Source organism: Falco punctatus (genome assembly GCF_963210335.1).
Source record: "Falco punctatus genome assembly, chromosome: 3".
Lineage (NCBI taxonomy): Eukaryota > Metazoa > Chordata > Aves > Falconiformes > Falconidae > Falco > Falco punctatus.
In genome coordinates, this window is record NC_137582.1 from 66,300,311 (window position 1) to 66,322,325 (window position 22,015).

The 22,015-nt window shown below is 39.0% G+C and overlaps 1 protein-coding gene across 1 annotated transcript in view; it reads right to left on the bottom strand.

Moving 5' to 3' along the window:
• Window positions 1-1,636: 1,636 nt before the first annotated feature.
• Window positions 1,637-22,015, bottom strand: part of CD226 (CD226 molecule) — a gene marked incomplete at its 5' end in the record, with an annotated part of 29,503 nt that continues 9,124 nt past the window's right edge. The window contains 3 exon segments of the mRNA XM_080380627.1: window positions 1,637-4,906; window positions 6,200-6,234; window positions 13,196-13,546. Coding sequence (XP_080236753.1) covers window positions 4,757-4,906; window positions 6,200-6,234; window positions 13,196-13,546 — 536 coding nt within the window.

Consider the following 22,015-nt stretch of genomic DNA (forward strand, 5'->3'; position numbering starts at 1 on the left):
GTTACCAGAAATAATCAAAACAATCTGGTATTCTGGGTACTTAACCTCGACCTCTCCCCATTTTTTACCCTCAGTAGGGATGAATTTTGAGTGTCTCTGCAAGCAGTGAAACAATACCATCTTCTCAGCTTATGTATATTTCTGTATCAGTGTTCCAATTAAGAACTTCAGCATAATCAAATTCATTACATTATCCTTTTGGCATTTTAATATAAATGGTATCATCAAATAAATGACCCAGTACTACAGGATTTTATTTATAATACTGCGCACAACTTAGAATTACCTGGTATGACATTTGATAACTCAGGAAATAATCCGATTTATTAATAGGACAGTTCTGTGTACCCTCATAACTTCACACGCAAACATTTATATGTCTGAAAACCTTCAGTAAGAGAAAGGAAAAAAAATATCCCTTGCAATGTGTATCTGTCCTTGTCCAGGAGTATAAAAAGCCAAAATGAGACATTTTCTGATGGTGTATGACATTGTAAACAATTTAATTCTTTAGTGATAACTTGAAGGACACTTTGGTTTAGGATTTTAGATTTTTAGCTGAAGTGTAGGATAACCACGCAATGCTATTATTGCTCAAATAGTTAGAGAAGCCTTGTGTCCACATCATTCTTAGAAGAACTCGGACTCCTATTTTCCTGTGCACATGAAGAAGGCTTGCCATTGGAGAACGCTGCGCAAAATGTGCTTTTCACTGTCAGGCTGTTGATGCTCCTTCCTAGCCAGCCAAATGGGACTGGTAACTGATCTGTAGGCAGACTCCTCCTCAACCCCTTTCAAACAAAACAAAAAAAAAAACAAAACAAAAAAAAAACCACCAAACCAACCCCAAACATACTCAGCAACACTTTTTCTAATGTTTCAAGAGAAAAGGGGAATCAAGCATATGTGGGCCAGGCACACAGTTTGTAGTATGCAGACATACATGATTACAAGTCTTATGAGGAGCGGCTGAGGGAACTGAGGTTGTTCAGTCTATAGGAGACTCGGGGGGGATCTTACTGCTCTAGGCAGGTGGGGGTCAGTCTCTTCTCCCAGATAACAAGTGACAGGACAAGAGGAAATGGCCTCGAGTTGTGCCAGGGGAGGTTTAGATTGGGTATTAGGGAAAATTTCTTCACTGAAAGGGTTTTTGAAGCATTGGAACAGGCTGCCCAGGGAGGTGGTGGAATCACCAGCCCTGGAGTTGTTCAAAATATGTAGATGCAGTGCTTAGGGACATGGTTTAGTGATGGAATTAGCAGTCCTAGGTTGATGGTTGGACTTCATGATCTCAATGGTGTTTTCCAGCCTAAATGATTCTATGACTCTCAGCTGTCATAGTAATGCTGTCATAGTAACACCTTCATCTACTGGGATTTTGTCCTCAGTAATACAGCAGATTTGTAAAAGGCCAAAAGATGTGTAGATCCTAATTCTCAGGTCTGCCTTCTAGTTCCGTTTGTTGAAGGATTTTATTTTTTGTCTATTTGTTCAATTTCTGTGTGGTTTCTTCTGTAGGTTTCAGCAGAATATATACATATGCACACATACAACTCCATATGTATGTGTAATATGTTGTAAATGTTCTCAATCAGGCTTTTTCTGCTTTGCATCATTTATTCATGTATCTCTCATGTTCTCTTTTTTTTTTCTTTTTTTTTTTTTTTTGGTGCAATGAAACCTTATAATAAATTATTATTAAATATAACCTGACAGTGACAGTCTTCATGGTTTTTTTTCTCCTGTACATGGGGGGAAAGGTTGGGGGGAAAAAGGGAGGGAGGAGAGCAAGGGCTACACGTCTATTCCATCCCCAAATAGGTAATACTGAACTAGCTGTAGTAAGTGGCAAGAAGCCTGTAAAATCACACAGCTGTCAGATAGCAAGCTTCTGTTCATACTTTTAAATCTAGGTTGAAGGATCCTTGATATATTTGCTTTTGTCTGCTGAATAGTACTGTTTGCCCAGCAGCAAAATAACACCACCTGTGTGGGAAGCCTTGGGAATTTATTATTCTATAGACCTTTCAATTTGAGATGCAAAAATCATGGAATTACACAACATTGAGCACATTTTCTTTCTCAACCTCTCACTTAGGCTTCTTAGACACACAGATTTCTCAGACCAAATTAACTTTGTGTGAACATATGCAGTTCTATTCCACGTATCAGAGCTGTTCTAAAATTCTTACTTAAGAGTACATCTACTGGGTAAAAAATTTAAATTGCAGAAGTACAAATAATCTTTAACTCTACATATGAATCAAAGGATATGTTAATGCTGCAGGCTGCAATCGAACATAGACACACCTGATATAACCTGGCCCAGGCTAGGTGTCCAGCCAAAGCAGCCCAGGCAGTGTTCTGCATAGCCAGTTTGACCTTCTACATCTCACTGGTGCAAAGAGAATAAAGTCAAATACAAGGCCTGTGTTTTCATTACTTCATTCTTAAGAAGGCATCTAATGATTTTTTCTTGGGTTTGTGTGAGACATTTCTGCAGTTGTCGTAAATCTCCTCTTTCTGCCAGAGTGATCATTCCTCTCTTCTTCCATGTTCCATGAAAACTGGATCTTCTATAACAGTTAGCAGTCTAGAAGAACATTAGGAAAAAAAAAATAAAAAATTGAAAGACTTTTCTTAAAAAGGCTACAACTTTGAAAAGGAAATAAAATAGCAAATTTTCCTAATATGCTGGTTTATTACAAGGAGCTATTCAACCATCAATTAAAATATTTTTTGTCTTCCTGTTTTCTACATACACATTTCAGGTTCACCTCATATGAAAAAAGAAGTTCTACTTTGAATATATTTCCCAGGTGTCCCACATCAGCTGCCTAGTAAAGCACCAGTGGAATGCCCCTTCCCCTCACATACATCAGACACTGAAGTAGTATCTCCTATGTCAGTGAAAACAAGAATTACTCTGAAGTTATTGACCAGGCTAAGAATTAGTCATGTCATGAAGACAACTTAATGTGATGGTGCCTTGGTTAACTGGCATGGGAGGAACAGTGGTTTCTGAAACAAATAGCTAGTCCCTAGCCTATGGTCACCCTCAGAAGAGCTTCACTCTGATACAAACAGGGACCCAACAATCAGAATGAGAGAAATAGAAATGGCCGGAGGTCAAAGACCTTTATAAGGACATACTGACAGTGGAGCTCATCGCTGGATAATACAGAAGTGCCACCTGAGAGGAGACAGGTGTGAAGCCATTCTCACACCCACAGTGAGAATGGAGCCATTTCCCTAAGCACAGCGTAACATACCCAACTTAGGGTATGAAGAGGCAAGGTAGCAACAGTGATGTTGGTTCCTATCTTTCCACCTCTAAACTTTAGGCCTTGAATAGCATTATTAAGGGGGGAAAAAGGCTCAGAGCTCCAAACACTGATTGTTACAATCCAAAAAGAACAGAGAATCACTGAAACAGCTGTCCCAATGAATTAGTGAAGCTGAACTAGAAGAAATAAAGGCAAAGGGTATCACAGGATACAATTTTTTGTCTCAGTTTTACAAGTAGTCACTTGAGGAAAAAAGGTATGAATAATACATGAATAATACAAACGCTACCAAACCAAAAGAGAGCTAATTTGTTAATAACATGGACACAGCTGAGCCTCTAAATGTAGCTGTAAAACATTAATGAATCTTCATCAAAAAAATAGTGACTAGGGATAATCATACTTTAAAATACTCAAATTTTTTTGTCTTTATAGTTTAAGATTAGACTATAATATTCAAGTGATATACAAAGAGCAGATACAGAAGAGAAAGATCTTAAGAAATACACAATGCAAAATACAAGTGCTCCAGCTGTCCAGCTGCTCTTACTGGCATCTGAGTAGAGTACAAAGGTTTTGATAAGGCCTCTGTGAACCTCTGCATCTCCCTTCAGATGACACACATTAAGTCAGAAACATATTGCAGGGAACTGCATCATACATGATAGTATAGTCCAAAATACCTAATTCCAGCATACAAGACATATTGCTGGTATTGCTTATTTTCCCCCTGAAACCAATAAATACAGTAAAAATCCAAGTAGTCTTTCCTCTGACTTGCAAACTAACAGGCATGAGATTAGCAGTGTTTTGTAAAAGCCTGGACACAGGTAAAAAGGCCCTTTGATTCACAGAAAAATACAACAATATATTGCCAACAAGTTCCAGCCGCCTCATATATTGTGGTAGGGGAAGAAATATTTTTTCTGCTCACTATTTCTGTTCATTGGAAGCAGATATTCTGGATCAGACAATTAGTGTATATTTGGCAAGTAACTTATATTTGGCAGTAAACTTAGATAACGGTTTAACCTATTATTTTGGATCCAGCTGTGAGCAAATTTGGAACATAAAGTCAGAAGACAAATAATGCTAGAAGATATAGAAAAGTTCAGGGTGTCACCCTTCCTTCTCTATGTGCGTAACAGGAACAACCTATGCCTAGGTTTATGTTATTCCTGACAAATCACTCTCGGCCTGAAGTTTCAGCTAATACCACTGTAAGCATTTAGCTGACTAAGGAACTTGAATAAGCCATTTTTTCTCTTATTGTGAAAAAAGTGTGGGGAAAAAAAACGTCACTTTTTCATAGGCTGTAGAATCAGGTTTTTCAAGTGTAAAATTTTGGCAAGCAAATTTAATTTCCACAACTACTTGCATTTTAATTGTTTTTGAGGAGGATAGTAGGATAAGCTGTTAAAACCTTTGTACTCACTTGCTTCAGTATATTAAGCAAGTTGGTTTGTTACTCACTTTTTGCAATAAGCAGTGGTGATGCAGGTCAGTGGAAAGACTATCAGTAAGACATCAGCAGAAATTCCTCCAGCTATGTAGATAATAAACCATTTGTGATCCCAAGTTGCTAAAATACAATTGTAATAAATATGATTAGTATTTTTCTAAAAACCAGCATGAACTTTTTGTGACAAAGTTGAAAACCAATGATTATTTAGAGACATTATTCACTGACAGCTCATGCTCGGTATTCAACCCTCACAACCACGTCTTCTTTGCTTAGCTCTTATGAAAGTTGTGACTGAGATGACCAAAGGTGAGTGAACACAGCACAGTGGTATGAAGAAAAAAGTGGTGCCTTGTATAATCTTTTTCTGTCTCCTTCCTTCCCCTGGTGAGAAAGCAGTCAATACATAAGTGACTTGATATATGGATAATAAAAGCACTCAGACTACTTAACTTGGCATTGTAAAGTTTTTTCCATAAGAGATACCTAAAAATCATTCAATACTTCCATGAGCAACAGGATATTTTTCAGAGTACCGGGAAGATACTTCAGTCCTCAAGAGGTTTTCTATTCAGTGCTGCACACAGTTATTTTCTTCTCTAATTCTAAAATAAATCTGTTCACTTTTTAACAAAATATTTCCACAACAATTTCTCCCATTGTGATCGCTTGTTTGTAATAACCTAGTACTACTGTACATGCTTTGAAGGTGGATGACAGGAAACCCACCTTATTTGTTGTAGCCTAAGCAAAAATCCTCTCTTTGAGAATTACAACCAAGGCAGGAAAAATTATATTTTAGTAACTTTGCTTATAATGCATTGACTTCTTCAGTATGGAGTCATATTCAATTGAAGCTAAGGAGCAACATGTAATAACTAAAGGGTGGAGACTGGCAAGACAGTGTCTTCAAAGTATAAGTCAAAATATTCTTACGGTTTTCTCAAGTTTGCAGAAAGTTAATGTGATATTCTCATTTTTGAGGGGAAAAAAGCTAGAGAAAGAAGAGAGGTAATAAAGTCACACAGAGAACCCACAACACAAGTCCTCAGTACAGTTATCATGCATTTAAAACACTTATAAATTTTTCTCTTGTCACAATTCTGAACTTGTTTAGTGCTCGCATTAAAAAAAAAAAAAAAGTGCATGCAACCACAGAACAAGCCAGCTTTTTGCAGCCCTCCACAGTGCCCTGCTTGCTGCTTCTCTGTTGCACCTTTTTCAGTAGTGCTCTGGAGACTTGAGACCAATAGTACAAAAAGCAAGCAAACACAAATAATAGGTAATAAATGTTTCTGTACATAATGTATTTGTGGCTAGCAATATCAGCTACTACAGAAAACATCATAGCCAGGTGATCTTATCAACTTCTAGTGGTCTCGAATGACCCTATGTGTCAGTAACATTTCGATGAGGCAAGCACTGGGTGTGACACTGACCAGTTACCTACCAAAGAAGAAATATTTCCTGCATGTTCTTCAGTTTCTCAACACGAAGGAGTAAAACCATACAAAAGGTACAGAAAAGTGAGGATGCCCTGGGATGGAAAAGAGTAATGCCTCTTGTATTATTTACTACAAGAGATGGTGGTCATATCTTATGGCCATAAAGATGTTTCTTGTGTTTCACATAAGCACTAGCAATTCACTAGTAAACAGGGACTTGACAGCTGTCTTTAGGTTAGTCCATCTTTAATCTTCTGCTCACTGCACAGAGAAGGATAGCATCTGAAGATGAAACCACAGCTGCCACACAGAGCTTTCATTCTGAGTAGATAAGAAATTTACATGCTCTGTTCATAGGCAAAGGAAAACAATCAGTACCACGAAGGACAGTAATCCCAGCTACCCCGCTGCCAGCCCATCACCAGATGGCTTTTTTTTCCTGGATCAAAAAGGTTCACAGCTTCTTATCTTGCTCTCCTGAATACCAGATGAGACTTGCTCAGGCACACCTCTTTAGTATTAATGTGCTCGTGAGAAAGGTTAACAAAAAATACTCATTAAAAAAAGAATCTTCTGATTGAATCCCAATCTTATTTTATTGGAAAGAAAAAAGAAAGTTCAGAAGTTTATGCTGCTGAAAGTGTGTAACATAATAGAGAAGGCTCCCTGATAACAAAAACTGATGCCTTTTGCATTACAACTGCATATGAAATCACTCTACTTCCAGCATGTTTTAAACTGCTGTGTACTTAAAATGGCAGAGTGGTGCTTATAGCTATGTCCAGATTCAGGAGAAATTATGATGTCTTTTTTTCCAAGTATCTAGCTACATACCACAGAAATAATTACCTGTGCCAGTAACTACTCACAGAAATAAGGAGAAAACATCCTCTAAGCAACAACGAAAAAAAAAATTTCAAGAATCTCATATTTAACTATCATCATGGTGATGGGTGCATCTGGACAGAATTCCAGAATTCAGCAGCGTCCCCACCCTTCAGTCTAAACACTCCAGACCTCATTTTTCTTTTCCTGAAGATTCACCTTTAGTTTTATCAGGTCAAGATAATCATCTATGAGTTAATGAGTTTGAAGGCTGAGATTATCAGCTGTCAGTTAAATTTGGATGACAAAAATAATTAGATTTCTTTTTTAGAACAGACAACAACTCAAAGCCCTTTTGCCTTTTCTCATTTGAAGTGAGCAATGCCATCCTGAGGCATTTGTTTCCTTTAACTATACAAAACTTTTTATAATTACTGACTTTAACGTAACATTCAAGATTTTGCAGAAACATGTCAGAGGCTTGTCATGTGCCTCCTTTAGTTCTTGTATTCTCATAAAAGGCAATATGCTAATGGGAGGCTATTAAGTGTATTTTCAGCATCAGTACAATTTCTGATTGTTAAGTATTAGGCAATGTGTTCCTACCTTCCCCATCTTCATAACCTTGGCTTTTTCTCTGCAAGATTGTGATTTTTTTTTGCAGAAAGGTTTCCAACCTTCAGTGCACTGACTTTGGTTTTGAGGTGGAAGCACTGATGGACCAGACAGTTGTTTGTTTTAACAAGAGATCTGAACTGCATTTTAAAGATTTTCATGCAGTTTGTCACATGCCTTGCTAGACTGGCACGTATAGTATGCTAACTAGACATCACTGAAATAGTTTTGCCTACAACTGAAAGGCAAAAATCCAGCATGAATGCATCCATGCCCAGAGAAAGGTGATTTGTTGAGTAGAGACCCACAAACATGGTCTGATATCTTGTGTTCATACTGGATGAATTCATGAAGGAAGAAGGAAGATACAATTTCACTCCAACCCTGCTTCTTCTCACCCCCTACCACAACGTTTTCTTCTCTTTTTAATGGCACAGAAGTATTGCTGTCTCCTCCCAGCTCAAAACTGTATAACCCTCAGTGACTGGACAAGTAGTGCCCTGCTTTTCATCTGGGTACCATGAAGATCTTACTGGGGGCTACTGAAAGACTTAAAGGCACAAGCAGCATGGGTTCACAAAGGGAAAGTCCTGTCTAACTTCATATCCTTCTACGATAAAATCACCTGCCTAGTGGATTACAGAGGAATGAAGGCAGTGGGTTGATTGACATTGATAATATGCAGCTGTGGCCTTGCTTCAGCGGCAGTGGGTTGATTGACATGGATGATGTGCAGCTGTAGCTCGTTCCTGCTGACTGGTTAAATAGCCCTGAGGAGTCTAGGAGGAGGTTGGATGGAGGAGGAGCTTGAAGAAGGAAGAACCTGGATGTAGCAGAGAAGGAGCAGTGTGGTCTGGCCTCTGGAAGAAGGAGAAGCAGCATGGTCAGTAGGATCTGACTGCTGGTAGAAGCCTTGTTGCAGCTTGTTTGTGCTGTGACAATGGATGAAGGGAGCGAATGCTGGATTCTGTACTTGGGATGGAGTAATGCTGGGCACAAGTATAAACTGGGAGAAGAGTGGCTGGAGAGCAGCCCTGCAGATAGGGGTGGGGGTTGCTGGTCAGCAGTGGGCTCAATAGGCCCCAGCAGTGCCCTGGCAGCCGAGGGGGCAACCCGCACCCTGGGGGCATCACACACAGCAGAGCCAGCCGGGCACAGGAGGGGATCATCGCCCTGTGCTCAGCGCTGGTGCGGCCTCACCTGCAGTACTGCCTGCAGTGCTGGGCCCGCAGCTGAAGGACATTACAGTCCTTGAATGCACCCAGAGGAGGGCAACAAAGCTGGTGAAAGGGCTAGTACAAATCACAATGTAATTCTGACCCCTAAGTATACATTTGAATACAACCACCAACTTGTTTTTTTTCTCAATTCTAGTGAGAGCAAACAGCAGCACAAAATGTTTCTATTTGACTTTGTGTAAGAGACCTTGCTATCTCACTTTCTGTTAAGGCAAGAAAAAACTTAATGTACCTTCCTAAAAATGGTTAGGTCTTCAGGATGGACTAACAATTTATTTTTCAACCCTACTAATTAAGTTCTTCCATATGACATTTCCCCTTTTTTCCCAATCCAAAACAAATCATGGATTTTAATTCTGCTTCCTTCAGAAACAGAAATCTAATAAAAGGGAAAAGCATGGTAAGTAAAAATCTGAAATTAGTTCAGATGTGGAATCTGGTGACATGACCAATCTCCATATTAGGAGAATTTTTAGGAGCAATATGGTGAAGAACACATTGGAAATTAATCAAGTTTCTTGAACACATTATATTACTATGTAATATTCAGCCACCTTTTTCTGTATTTTCCAACAAAGGCTACATTACTTTACATACACATGTTGCTTTGTGTTCCAGGTTTTGAGGACATAAAAGATTTGCAGAACTCCCACTTCAGATGGAAATTCCTGTTACTAAAAAGCAACAATCACAATATTTTGTGGGATAGAATGGACATTGTGATAATGAGTAATCTCATGAGTTTATTTTCATTAATGTTTGAAAGTGCCAAATGCAGCCTGCTCTTTTACTGATACAACTGCAAGAATAACACAGGCTTTCCCCACACTTGAAAACCCATTCCCTCCTCTCTCCCTTTTTTCTTCATAGGAATTCCATGCTGGTTTTCCTTGTAAATTTACATTCAACTGCTTCTTTCAGCAGTTTTGGAGCTATTACCAGTTCTGCAAATAATACTGTGCTTTATTTCTACCTCCTTTCACTCAAGATTCCTCCTTTTCAAAAATTTGTGGGGTCCTCTTACCAACAGTTTCTCAAAAAAAAAAAAAGTAAAACAACAAAAGCCCAAACCCACAAAGATTCTTATCTTTCCTCTTACTCTCCCTGAATCTAAACAGTGTTTTCCTTATTACTGTTTACAATGCAGCTATCCTCCCAGCTCCTAGACTCAGTATTTCAAAACATCTCTGAAACTGGGCAAGGTGAGAAGATTTGCAGTATCCATGCAGAATCACGCCAACAGGCTAAAAACGTTGGAGGAGTTTGGTAGCAAATCCAAGCTACAGTGTGGCATCGCTGTAATGCTAAGCCAAAGAAAATGATGTGACTGAACTGACAGAACAAACAAAAAAGAAGAGCAAGAGCACAGCAAGTTTCTGTCACCACTTGGTTTTTGAGCCACAGCTGTTGCATCAAGCACAGTAAGTCACTCGTAAGTTTGTGAGAGACCTTCCTGGCTATGGCACAGGGTGCAGTGGGAGCTGATGCATGGCCTGGTGCATCTTTCCCCTTAGTGATTCTCCATATCTGACTGGAAATATTGCATGTTATGAAACAGTTCCAAACATCAGAGAAAAAATTGGAAACCCTTGACACTTTGCTTCCTTTGGTATTAATGAAAAATAAATCAAATTTGCTTCATAACACGGAGTGAGGAATTAAAAGTGAGCTAATGGGGTGTTTTCTGAATCATACTGCACTTCAGCTTCTTTGATGGTTTTATACCTTTTCTTCCTCTAATAAACAAGTATAACTATACTGGCATTGTTAGAACAAAAAACTGTAAATAGTATTTGTTTCAAGAGCAAAAGAAGCATGGAAAATAAAATTTTTTGGAGAAAAGACAGTTTGTATAGGTAGGACTGGTAATTCTTAAAGTTGTATTTTTTGCAACTCACTTGGAGTAAACAGAAAACATTTATTTTGCTCTACAATTTGGATACACATGATTATATGAATATAGTCAACATTTTAAAATTTGAATGTATAAAATTGTCAGAAGTAAGAGAAATCTGGTCCTGGTATCTCTTCTCACGTTCTGCTCAATTTGATGGACTTTTGTGGCAAGTATTCAGAGCAAAGCAGATCAGCACTTTTTTCCCTGAGCACATTTGCCACTTCTTAATTAACCATATAACAGTTTAAGCATACTCTGATGTTTTTATACCCCATGCTACAGCTCTTAGTACTGTCAAAGGGATGTCTACTAACACTCATATATTACCAGGTGTCACATTAAGAAGGGGGGGTTCTTTGAACCCTTTATATTTGACCAGCCTGTCAGTTTCCCAAGAAAGGCGAGACCCCCGTGTCTGACCAGCCTGTCCGCTACCTGCATTTTGACAGCCCACTGTGTCAGAGGGCGATTCCACTGACCGACCCAGGGACCCTCGCTGACAGCGTCACTGAGTCACATCCCTTATCACAACTACTCAAATCTCCTGAGACTTATACAACATGCTGAAGAGTTTTATTATACAAAATACAGGTTTGTGACAGAGTAAGGTTCAAAGATTGCCAGTGGTAATACACTGATTGCAAAGCAAGCTTACACTTAGTAACAGCTAGCGTGGATTAGTCACAGAATAAAGTTCTCACCCAACAGGCGTCCCTGTGGGGGAGAAGGCAGGTTCAGCCCCTCCACTGATCCCAGGAGTTACGATGGAGTCTTCCCTAACTTCTCCCCTCAGTTGTCCACTTTTTATGCTTTATAGTACACTGCACATTTATCATACACAGGAGAGGTTACAAGTTTCTGGCTTCCAACGTAAATTAGCACACATCCTTAGACAGCACTGCTGAAGTTTTTCACTAGCTACACATGCTCCCCAACCGGGGGGGGGGTTGCCCTCTTTCGGGGGGGCTATTTGAGTTGGGGGTTGTGATCTCCCACTGCCACAATTATCTTTGTCCTACTTTCAACTAAGTTTCTGTGCATGTATGGGGGTCGTGACACCTTATCAGCTTGTCAGCCAGAACTTAGAGCTTTAGAGGGTGGGTCAGCTTGACCTCACCTTGTGACACTAAATCAATGTGTGGTATTTCAGGAGTTTAGACAATTTCCCCTCTTTAGATTTAATTCACCAGAACACATCCATTTTCTTTAAATTTAGATGGAGCTTAAGTGACTCTAGTCATACCTATTTTTGTTAGTGATTGGTATCAAATATCTGGTGAGGTGTAGTAGTACCTTGGAGGCAGGTAACTTTGAGATGGAGTTGTGCATCAGTATTGCAGTGAGATGATTTCATCTGAGGAGGGTCACTTTGCTACAATGGTTGGCTCAGCAGTGGACATCTCATATATTCTTTATCTGACAACTGCTATGCAGCTTATCAGCCCCCCAGGTCCCCATTCCTGCAGGGAGCTCTACAGAGCCTGGCTGTGGGGTCTCCACTCCGCTCCACCCTCTGTTACTCCTACCAGCAGGTGCTGAGATGGCAGGGGGTGTTGCTTAGGGAACCGTGGTAAAGTACATTCCGTGCATGTCAATCATTCTGAAAGCCATAGTTGTATTTTATCCTAAAAAGCTTTCTGGAATACTACACTTCTATTAGGTCCCAGTTTTCTCTAATTCCCCCCACTCCACCAAGTAATTTCCCACACCAGGAACAAAAGCAGTACAACAGAAGCTGGACTGAATGCTGCGACAAAAGGACAAGGGTGGTATGAGAACCATCTCTTCAGAATACATTCTATAGAGAAGAACCAAAACTGAGTCTTTTCTTTTTTTCAATCATAACAGGAAATAGAAGTAAAGGTGGGATTCAGCTCACAATTTGAGAAATTTTAAGTGTCTATGTGTGGTACCTAAGCTGCCATTCTAATCAAACTGCGATGATAATCACAGCACAACCTAGGCAGCCCCTCAGCTCCCCATAAAAAAACTCCTTACATAAATAAGGTAGAGGCCAGCTTACAAATTTTTACATTTTCAGCTCTTGGCCTTCATTGAAGGCTAGTTCTCACCCTCAGGACCCTGCAGTGCACTGTGCTAATGGGAAATTCCCCTCCTGCCCACCTCTACCTGCAAACTTGGGACCTCTCCCCTCTTTCAAAGGGTCTGCTTCCTAACATCAAACCAGTTTCTCACAAACAGGTCTAAAGTCTTATAAAAAGATCAGACCAGTTTAAAACCAGCTTCTTTTTGTGGAAACAAGATTATTTGTTAACTTTGCTATCTTTTACATGCTGCTAATCAGAACGTGGTGTTCAAATAAATCTTCACATGTTACTGAAGAGTTATTTCATATGGTAACAGTGCTAATGTCTCAGAAGCTCTTACTGTGAAAATGTCTACAACTTTCTCTTTTACTTATTAGCCACAGTAAAAACTCATCACATAGGTTTTGCTTCTTCCAGTAGCTACGCAGTGGTACATTGCAATGTCAGAAGCTGTAACATTTTGAATGACAATCATGGTGTTTGCCTGATCAGAGCAACCCAGCAGTGTATACTCCTTGAAAACTGAACCAAAGCGTTGCTTTCCTGAGGAGCTGCACAGAACAATGATATCTACCTGATCTGCTTTAATCCTATCCCATATCACTTGCTGCGCTGAATGTCCAATTTTATAAGGGCAAGTAAAAGCAATGTTTCCTCCAGGCTTGGTAAACACAGGATTACTTTGTGTCTCAAAAGCATTTGTTGAAAAACACAAAGAATAAAAACTTGCTTATAATTAATTCAAGGTAAGTTTAGTATCAATAATTTCTGTATAGCAAATATTAATGAAATTGACTTGCAGCAGAAAGGTATCTTTTGGATATCATTTGGAATACTGAAAAATATCATTTATACCTATCTATGACCAGACCATATTTTTGTGCGTGTTTAGACAAAACAATCTTTATGGAACTGTGAGTCTGCAATGACATTGCAAGAAGGCTATTTCTATACATTTTGACTACGTGGTCCTTTTATTAACAGTTTCAGGACATATTCAACAGCATAAATTGTAGGGCCTGTCTAATTAAATTTGTGATAGTCTTGTTCTGCTTTCACACTAATTATAATAAGAAAATGGTTTGATGTGACCCTCAGGACATGCATTAGTAAGTGATGTTAAAAGACATTCCATCCTACGAACTACAATTCTCCCATTCACAGACCTTGCCACTTAAATAAAAAAATTATTATCCATTCATATTCTCTACTTGGGAAAAACCTGTGTGATAGTCAGGCTGTGGCATGAAAGGAGACTTCCAGGCAAATTTAAGACTTCCAACATGTATAAACCATAGAAAATACTGTATCTTAAATAGTTTTACTGAAATCCCCCAGCTCTGTGTTGTTGGTTTTAGCAATAGAATTCACTGCTTAAAAATTGAGGGTGGGGGGCGGGGGGGAATTATCAGTAGAAAGATTGTCAATGTTTCTGATATTCAGAGGATTCAATAGCTACTTGGTTTCTAAGCTTTGTAATGCCTATATCTCATAAATTAGACTAGCACTGTCATTTTTTGGAAGACTTTAATGTTGAAAAAGATTAATGATCAGATTGCTTTTTCTACACTGTAAAAAGCCTAGTATTTAAAGTTCTTCAATTAGTTAATTTTTTTATTAGATGTCTTTAAGTCAAGAAAAAAGTCACTAATATATATTTTTAATGTGTTTGCCTCTATCTATGGCAACAACTGGAAGCAGAGACAGAAAACCAAAATTACATAGCAAAAATTAGTCATTAAATGCACCAAAATCTGTTTATAAAAAAAGGTTTTAAAATGAGGCTGTACCCAGATTCATAGGAGAGGACTGTTGCAGTAGCACTCTAGGTGGAATTGAATATGCCCTTAGACTGAGCTAGATTTAGATTCTCCTTGCTATAAAATCTTTATCAAAACTCTAGGGAAAAAAATGCTGGTAAACTTCATTGCTTTGGATAATGGTAGTGCCAGGGTTGTCAAAATCATAGATACTGGAGAAATCATTAGCACAGGGTGGCCTAGCTCACCTCCTAAGCTGGGTGCAAAGAGTAGTAGGCTTTCATGTGGGCAAGTATACTACCCTAAATCTAGGAAAAAGTGATTCCATTCATGTTGACAGGATAGAGACTTCACTGTGGAAGTTTGTGATCTCTGAGACTTGTGCAGTCTCTATGAAATGCTAAATGAAAAAGTCTAGTCTCCGATTTTTTATCAATGGAGCACAGCACAGAAAAACTACATTCTCTCTGCCTTTGGAGACCAGAAGTATGATTAAAACATTAAAATGCTGAAAGACAAAAGGAACTGTGTCTAGTGAGTTTGCCTAAAAAAAAAATTAATGAAGAACTTGAAGATCTATGTAGACTGCAATCAAGGAGACAGAAAGTTAATGACAGACAAGGACAGGAAAGAGATAAATTTACTAAACAGAAGGTACAACAAAGTGAAGCTAATTAACTTCTTGGACAGCTTGCCAAAGACAGCTAAATTTCTATTACTGTAGATGGCTGACAAGGCTGGATAATCATTTAAGATACTGTGCTAGTTCCAGCAAGAATTTGCTTATGGAAGTCTAAGTGGTATTTGAATTAGACTAAATGACTACTATGGTGGGACTATACACTTGCAAAATATGTCTTGAAATGCAGTCCCTCAAAAGTCACTACACTAGAATGAGTAATTTTTTTCTTCATGTCAGATTCAGATGCACAGTTTCAGATTCAGATCTGCTAGCGAAGAGGGGTAAATGAAAAGGTGATTAAAACCAGTTCTCTCTCTTGTACGTCATATTCTTAGAGGTCAGATCCTTTCCATCTGTGCCTCTTTTCAGACCAGCAACTGCCTGCTTTACAATAAACCACATATTCGTCCCTGAGAAGTCTTGTCTTCTTCATTGCAGTCTTTGCTGTCTTCTGCTATGAGCAAGCCCAGCTGCTACCCACATTCTCCTTAAGGAGCGTTGAAGTCTCCCCGTTGGCTCCTGGGCCCATCCTTGCTGTCCTATTCATTTCATGCCAATGCTACCCTGAACTCCAGATGTTTTTTCCACCTAAATGTGTTTATTAGGGAAATTATGTGTATGATGATGCTACCTCCCACCTTCCAGATGATTGCCGCATGACCCAAAGGGCAGCCAGCCAGGATGGTATAACAGCTAGCCTTCTTCCCTGCAGCTCTGCTGTATATTTGCTAGAAAAAAGTACGTTACACATATGGTGAACTGTGAACAAACAGATATAAAGTTTTCCACCAAAATCATGAAATTCCTTCTGTCTTATAATTTTAGTTAACTTTGTATGTTATATTTGCCAAACACTAGATCCCAGTTTCTGATAATATATAATATTACAACATAGTCTAATATACTCTAATAGGTACAGTTATATGCAATTATAAAGCTGAGGTTGCCTTGCAACTTCAGTGGAGAATTTCCAGGTACAAATTTTGATATATTTATGTGATTTGCTGGTATAAAAATAATAAACAATATTTTAGTATTGAGAACTATGTACGAACAGCCACATTAAACTAGAAAGTTTTGAGATTCTTGACCGCTGTTCATTCTGTCACAACCAATTTCAAACACAGACATCACAACACATTTTATTTTTTTCCTTTGCATGTGTATTTTATCTGACAGTATGATACCTTGTACAACTTGATTATGTAAAGCACAAGCAGTGGAGGCTTAGGCCTACATAGTTCTAATTAAATCTTCCAAGTACACTAAAGTGTTTCAGGCTTTTGTTTTCTGCCATTGTCCCATTTTATTTTCATACTGGCATCAGCATAGTTCTTTCATCCTCCCTCTCCTCTGTTCAACTTTATTTAGCACCTTTCTGAACAGAGTTGCTTTGCTTTCAGCTTGGTACACGTGGGATGAGAACCTCCTGCTCTGAGAAATAATTCTATGGGAAAAAAGCACGCCCACATACTGTCACCTCTGCATATGCACAAATCAAGGTGACAAACCATGTGTGAATATTTCAGAAATGCTAAAAAAAAATTATCATTGCAAGTAGACTTTCCCTGCCCGCTGCTCATTCCAGCCACTGCCACTGCTGTCTGCTGCCCCTGTCATGGCTATGTCATCTTGCCTCCTGGACAGAAGGTTAGAGCAGGTGACAGCACTCACGGTAGGTACATTTGCCTCTGCTTAGTAAAGTGCTCGGTGTGTGATATCCTCCCAGCATCTCTTTTGGCACGATGTTATCTCATCATATTTTGCAGCTATACATATTTCTATTTGCTATTAGATATTTACAAGAGAAAAAATATAAGCCTTCATATTTTTTTAAAAAACATAATCTTTCAATATTCTTCTTGGAAAGTAAATCTCAGAAATATAGAGGTATAACAGAGTGTAAACCAGCTTTCCAGGATTTAAAGGATCAAACCCAATTTCTGCAGCAGGGAAACTGTTGAAGTTAAGATATTCTTTTTGGAGGAAAAATAAAATGTGTAATTTTTTTTTCCCTTCTACCCTTGCTACTAGAAATTAAAAGTCAAATGTTATGTAAAAGTTTTGTCCCCATTCTTTTGGCTAGGGTTTTTCAGATTTTCTACTTTTGGGTTCCTGTCCTACCCATTTTTCTTGTTGTTGTTTTGTTTTGTTCTTTTGACCTTTGATGGGATGAGTTGGGTTTTTTTTCCTCAGAGGAAAGTTGCTTAGATACCTGTACTTGTTTTCAGCTAGTATGTTCATTTTTAAAATCAGTACCTATGATATTTTAATTACCGTTTGCTGCAAATTTCACTAGTCCCAGATTTATTTCATACGAGGCCCCAGAGTTTCACTCTGAACTACACATAAACCTCATGCATTCCTCCCGGTTTAAAACCGTATGCAAAGAAAACCACAGTCAGTTCTGCAACTTCAGAAAGGTAAAATTCAGCACAGTAAAATAAGATGCATTGAAACGCTGTTCTGGCTTGGCATGTTTCTGCATCTCTGTTCAGGCTTAAGGCTTAGCAGAGGTTAAACACTCCCTGAGCAGGTTTTATACAAAAAGAGTTACATCAGCTGCTGCAGGAAAGTGCACACACTGCCAAGCACCAAACATGGGGAGTCACACCCTATCCTCACCCATCCCAGCACACAGACTTTTTCCATGTGCTCCCAGATACAAGGTCAGGACAAACTCATACGGCTCAAATTGATGTTTACAGAGCTACCTTCAAAGTAGCTACCCTTAGGAAGTAATGCTCTCCATCAGAAATAACTAATGACCTTGGCAGATTTGTCAAAACTGCGAAGATTACTTTGCTCTACAGCAGAGGCAAGTTCCCAGGTTCCACTAAGTTTGCTGAAGCTCTGCATCACAATATTCTTCTCCTTATGTTAAATATTATTTATTATAAGATAAGATATAATATAATAATAAATATTATTATATAATATAGATAATAAATAAAAGTGACAAATCAAATTGCAGATGAAAAGGAGGTTTAAAATTTTATGAAGATGAACTTTCTCCAGGGCTCTTGTTTTCACCAAGGAAATCAACTTTCAGTTGAGAAAACACATCACATTTCCTGAATAGGCTAAATATGGAATTATACTTAGCTCCTAAATTGACGTCTTCCAATTATATTAGTACATAGCACATAAATTTTTCGAGTTACTATAAAAATTTTTTTGCCCTTTTTTGGATGAAATAGAGAAACATAGATGTATATCTATCAAACAGCAAAGATCTTAATTTCTAATGAGCTACTGATACCAATTCTACAATCAGACTCAGAAATCAGCAGTAGTGCTGTGTTTGAAAAGAATGTTCTTTTTCTAATAGCAACTATTTGGATCCTAAAAGTTAAAATGAAAGTATTTATACTCCTATATCCTTAAAACATCCCTTTAAATATATATTAAATTATATGGTGACAATTAGTTGAATCTTTCTAAACCGATTATTAATTCTGCATGATCTTATAAACACTTAGTACACAATTGTAATTCACCTGCCAATTCCAGTTTGTTTACATATATTCCATTACTCTCTGTTGTTATTTTACTCTTTTAATCTGAACTTTACTTACCTAGAGTGCAAGGAAAGGGAAAATAAAGAAAAAATAAAGAAGCCAAAGAGAGGGAGAGATAAAGTACAGTGCTAACAGGGTGAGAAAATCATCCTCTCTTCAGGTATAAACATTCATAAACTTCCAGCAAGGAGGATTTGGTTGTTGGGGAAGAAATCATCTGATAAAAGCATATAATGCACTACACCAGGATTCATCTGTAGGAAAGTCTTGAAGATAAGATGGGTCAGAATTTCAGATTTTATTCTCTCCAGGAATTTCATCAGTTCATGATGAAGGGAATTTACCAGCAATAAGAGTTCAATGAACAGACAGGAGTGACACAGGATATTGTGCTCAACCTTCACTTACTGTTAATGACCCATATTGTCTTACAGTGGATGAAGGTATATACTATATTGGGCAACTGTATGTCACAGCACGCAGGCATGTGTGTGTGTTTGTGCCTGCCTGCTCATATCTTCCGTGAGGCTCCTGAGGGTCAGACTTCAGGCAGAGCAGATGATATCATGCTTTAAGCCACACAGAAGAAAAAAGTCAGGGGAGAGGGGAAGGGAAAGAGTGTGAAAAATCAAACTGGCTCTTAAGGACAACTATTTGAACCAATGTTCCTCAGGAGGGAAAGCCAAGGGTGCCAAAGCAATGGACAGGGTACTCATCCAAGCTGCCCAGCCCTGGAAGTATTTTAATGCCCAGGAGTGCAGCATGAGGATGCACTGTGGGGAACTGCTGCCCTGCATCTCAGATCCTAGTTATTGCTTTTAATGGATTGTTTTATGGACTGAGAATATATTGAAAAGGAAGGGAAAATACAGTTTGTTTCAAAATAAGCCTGTTGTGAAGCTTGGTACCAGGTAAGAAAATGGAAGAAATCAATATATCATCAGTATTTTTTACTGGTTCTTTCTTTTCCATTTATTTTTGTCCTTATTAAGTTATAAATTATATTCCTGTCTGACGGGACAGCTGAAAGAAAGGTTCATCATTACAAATATAAGCAGCAGAAAGAGGTTCTGCAGATGGGAAAATTTCAGAACTTAAAATATTAATCACCTCTTAGTGATTTCCTTTAAAGTATTTGGAATTTTAACGGTCTGAATCTGTAATTCCTTTTACCCTCTGTTTTTTACCTACCTCTGTTCATTTCATAACCTAACATGTATTTCCCCAAATAAAATAATATTCAGTCTGTCCTGGATAAATTAATACTATCTCCTTAATTTTGAAGCTGTCACTGTGTGCTTTCCAGTTTCCACTGCAATTGTATTGTGTAATGATTTCTAAAGTCCATTATCTCAAAACTTTATCAATCACATTTACACTTTGAGAAACAAAAAACAAACTTACAAAACTCTTGAATTTGGATTTAACTACTGGATGTCACAGAAATTATGGTTGATACTAGAGATGATACAATATTTCAGTTAAGCTGAATTTCCCAGTGGTGGGTGCAGTGGCATAGAATTAAGAAGGAGTAGCTGAGATGACAAAATATATTTGGGTTATAGAGGTCAGGGACTACATGCCCCTCAAAAATGTTTTTTAACCCACTAGATTTAAGGTTCCTCCCAGGTCAATTGCCCCTGCTTCCACCATGTCTATGCTTCTGTTTTATGTTTCAGTTTGGTCAGGAGCTTCTTGTTCATCTGTACAGACCGTCTGACATTTTTGCTTGATTTCCTACTTGTCTGGGTGGACCGTATAGAAGTAGGTTTTCCTTGAAAATCTTTTCTCCATCACTCTTGGGATTCTTCCAAGATCTCTGAATGGGTCAAAGTCTGCTCTTCTGAAGCCCAGGGCTGTGATCCTACTTTTTTTGCTTTTATCCCTTTCTCTTGGGACCATGAACTCTACTGCAATCAGGGTTGCCCCTGATCTTTACAAACCCAACATGTTCTTCCTTCTCTGTAAGTCTGAAGCTGAGCGGAGTGCCTCCTCTCTTCAGCTGCTTAATCACCTGAGTGAGGTAGTTACCATCAATGCATGCCAGAAACCTACCAGATTGTTTGTGCCCTGCTGTGTTTCTACTCTACAGGTACCAGGTGGTTGAACTCTCCCATGAGGACCACAGAATGTGAAGCTTGTTCCAGTTGTCTGATGGAGGCTTCATCTGTATCAGGCCTGATCACGCTGATCAAGCAGTCAGCAGCAGACACACACCACAACATCACCTATGCTGATCTGCCTGCAAGTCCTGATCCATGAGTTCTCAGCTGGCTCATCATCCATCCCTAGGCAGACCTCACATTCCCACTGTTCTTTCACATAAAGAGCAACTCTCCCTCTCTACTGTTCCAGCTTGTCCTTCTGAAAGATCCTGTATCAGCCACTGCAGCATTCCAGTCATGTGAGCCATTCCACCGTGTCTCTGTGGTCCCAATGAGCTTGTAGCCCTGCAACTGAACACAGAGATCTAAGTACTTGTTTCCCAGGAAAGGTATATTCCCCATGATGTGTTCCCTCAGCATTTCCTTGTTTGTGTGGACATACTTGGAATGGTCACCCTTGTGCCCTGATTCATTGTTTTCAAGGTGTTTCCTGCCCACATAATCCCACACCATTTGCTTGACAGCCCAGTCCGCTTCCTCACTGGTGGGTTGTCATCTCACTTTCCTGTTAAAGCTCCCCTCACCAGCCTGCTGGCAAGGATGCTTTTCCCCCCTTGCTCAGGTGGATCCTGTCTCTTCCTAGCAGTCTTTGATCATCAAAAAAGGTCCATGGTGATAAAAGGTAACACCTTGTTGTTGACAGCAGCCATGCAACTGGGTCCTGACAGTATCTGCCCCCTCTTCCCAGGGCTTTTCCTTTCTTCAGCAGGATCAAAGAGACACCACCTAAGCCACCCATGTCCTTGACCACCACGCTCAGCACCATATAGTCACACCTGATGTATTCCAGGTCTCTCCTGGACTCCTTTTTGGTGTATGTGTGGAAAAGCAGCAGGGATTATGAAGGGGAGGACTGGGCAAACCTCTCTGCAGCATCCTAGAGTTTACCCTGGCAAGCAGCAAATCTCCCCAGACAGCAGGCTGGGTCAGCAGATGAACAAATGAGAAGTGAGAGTTATCTCCAAATTATCACACAACAGCAAGTCAGTTAATAGCTATCATATCCCCCTGACACTTCATGCATGTTCATCAAACAATGTTTATAGCGAACATGTAAAACAACCCTTCTA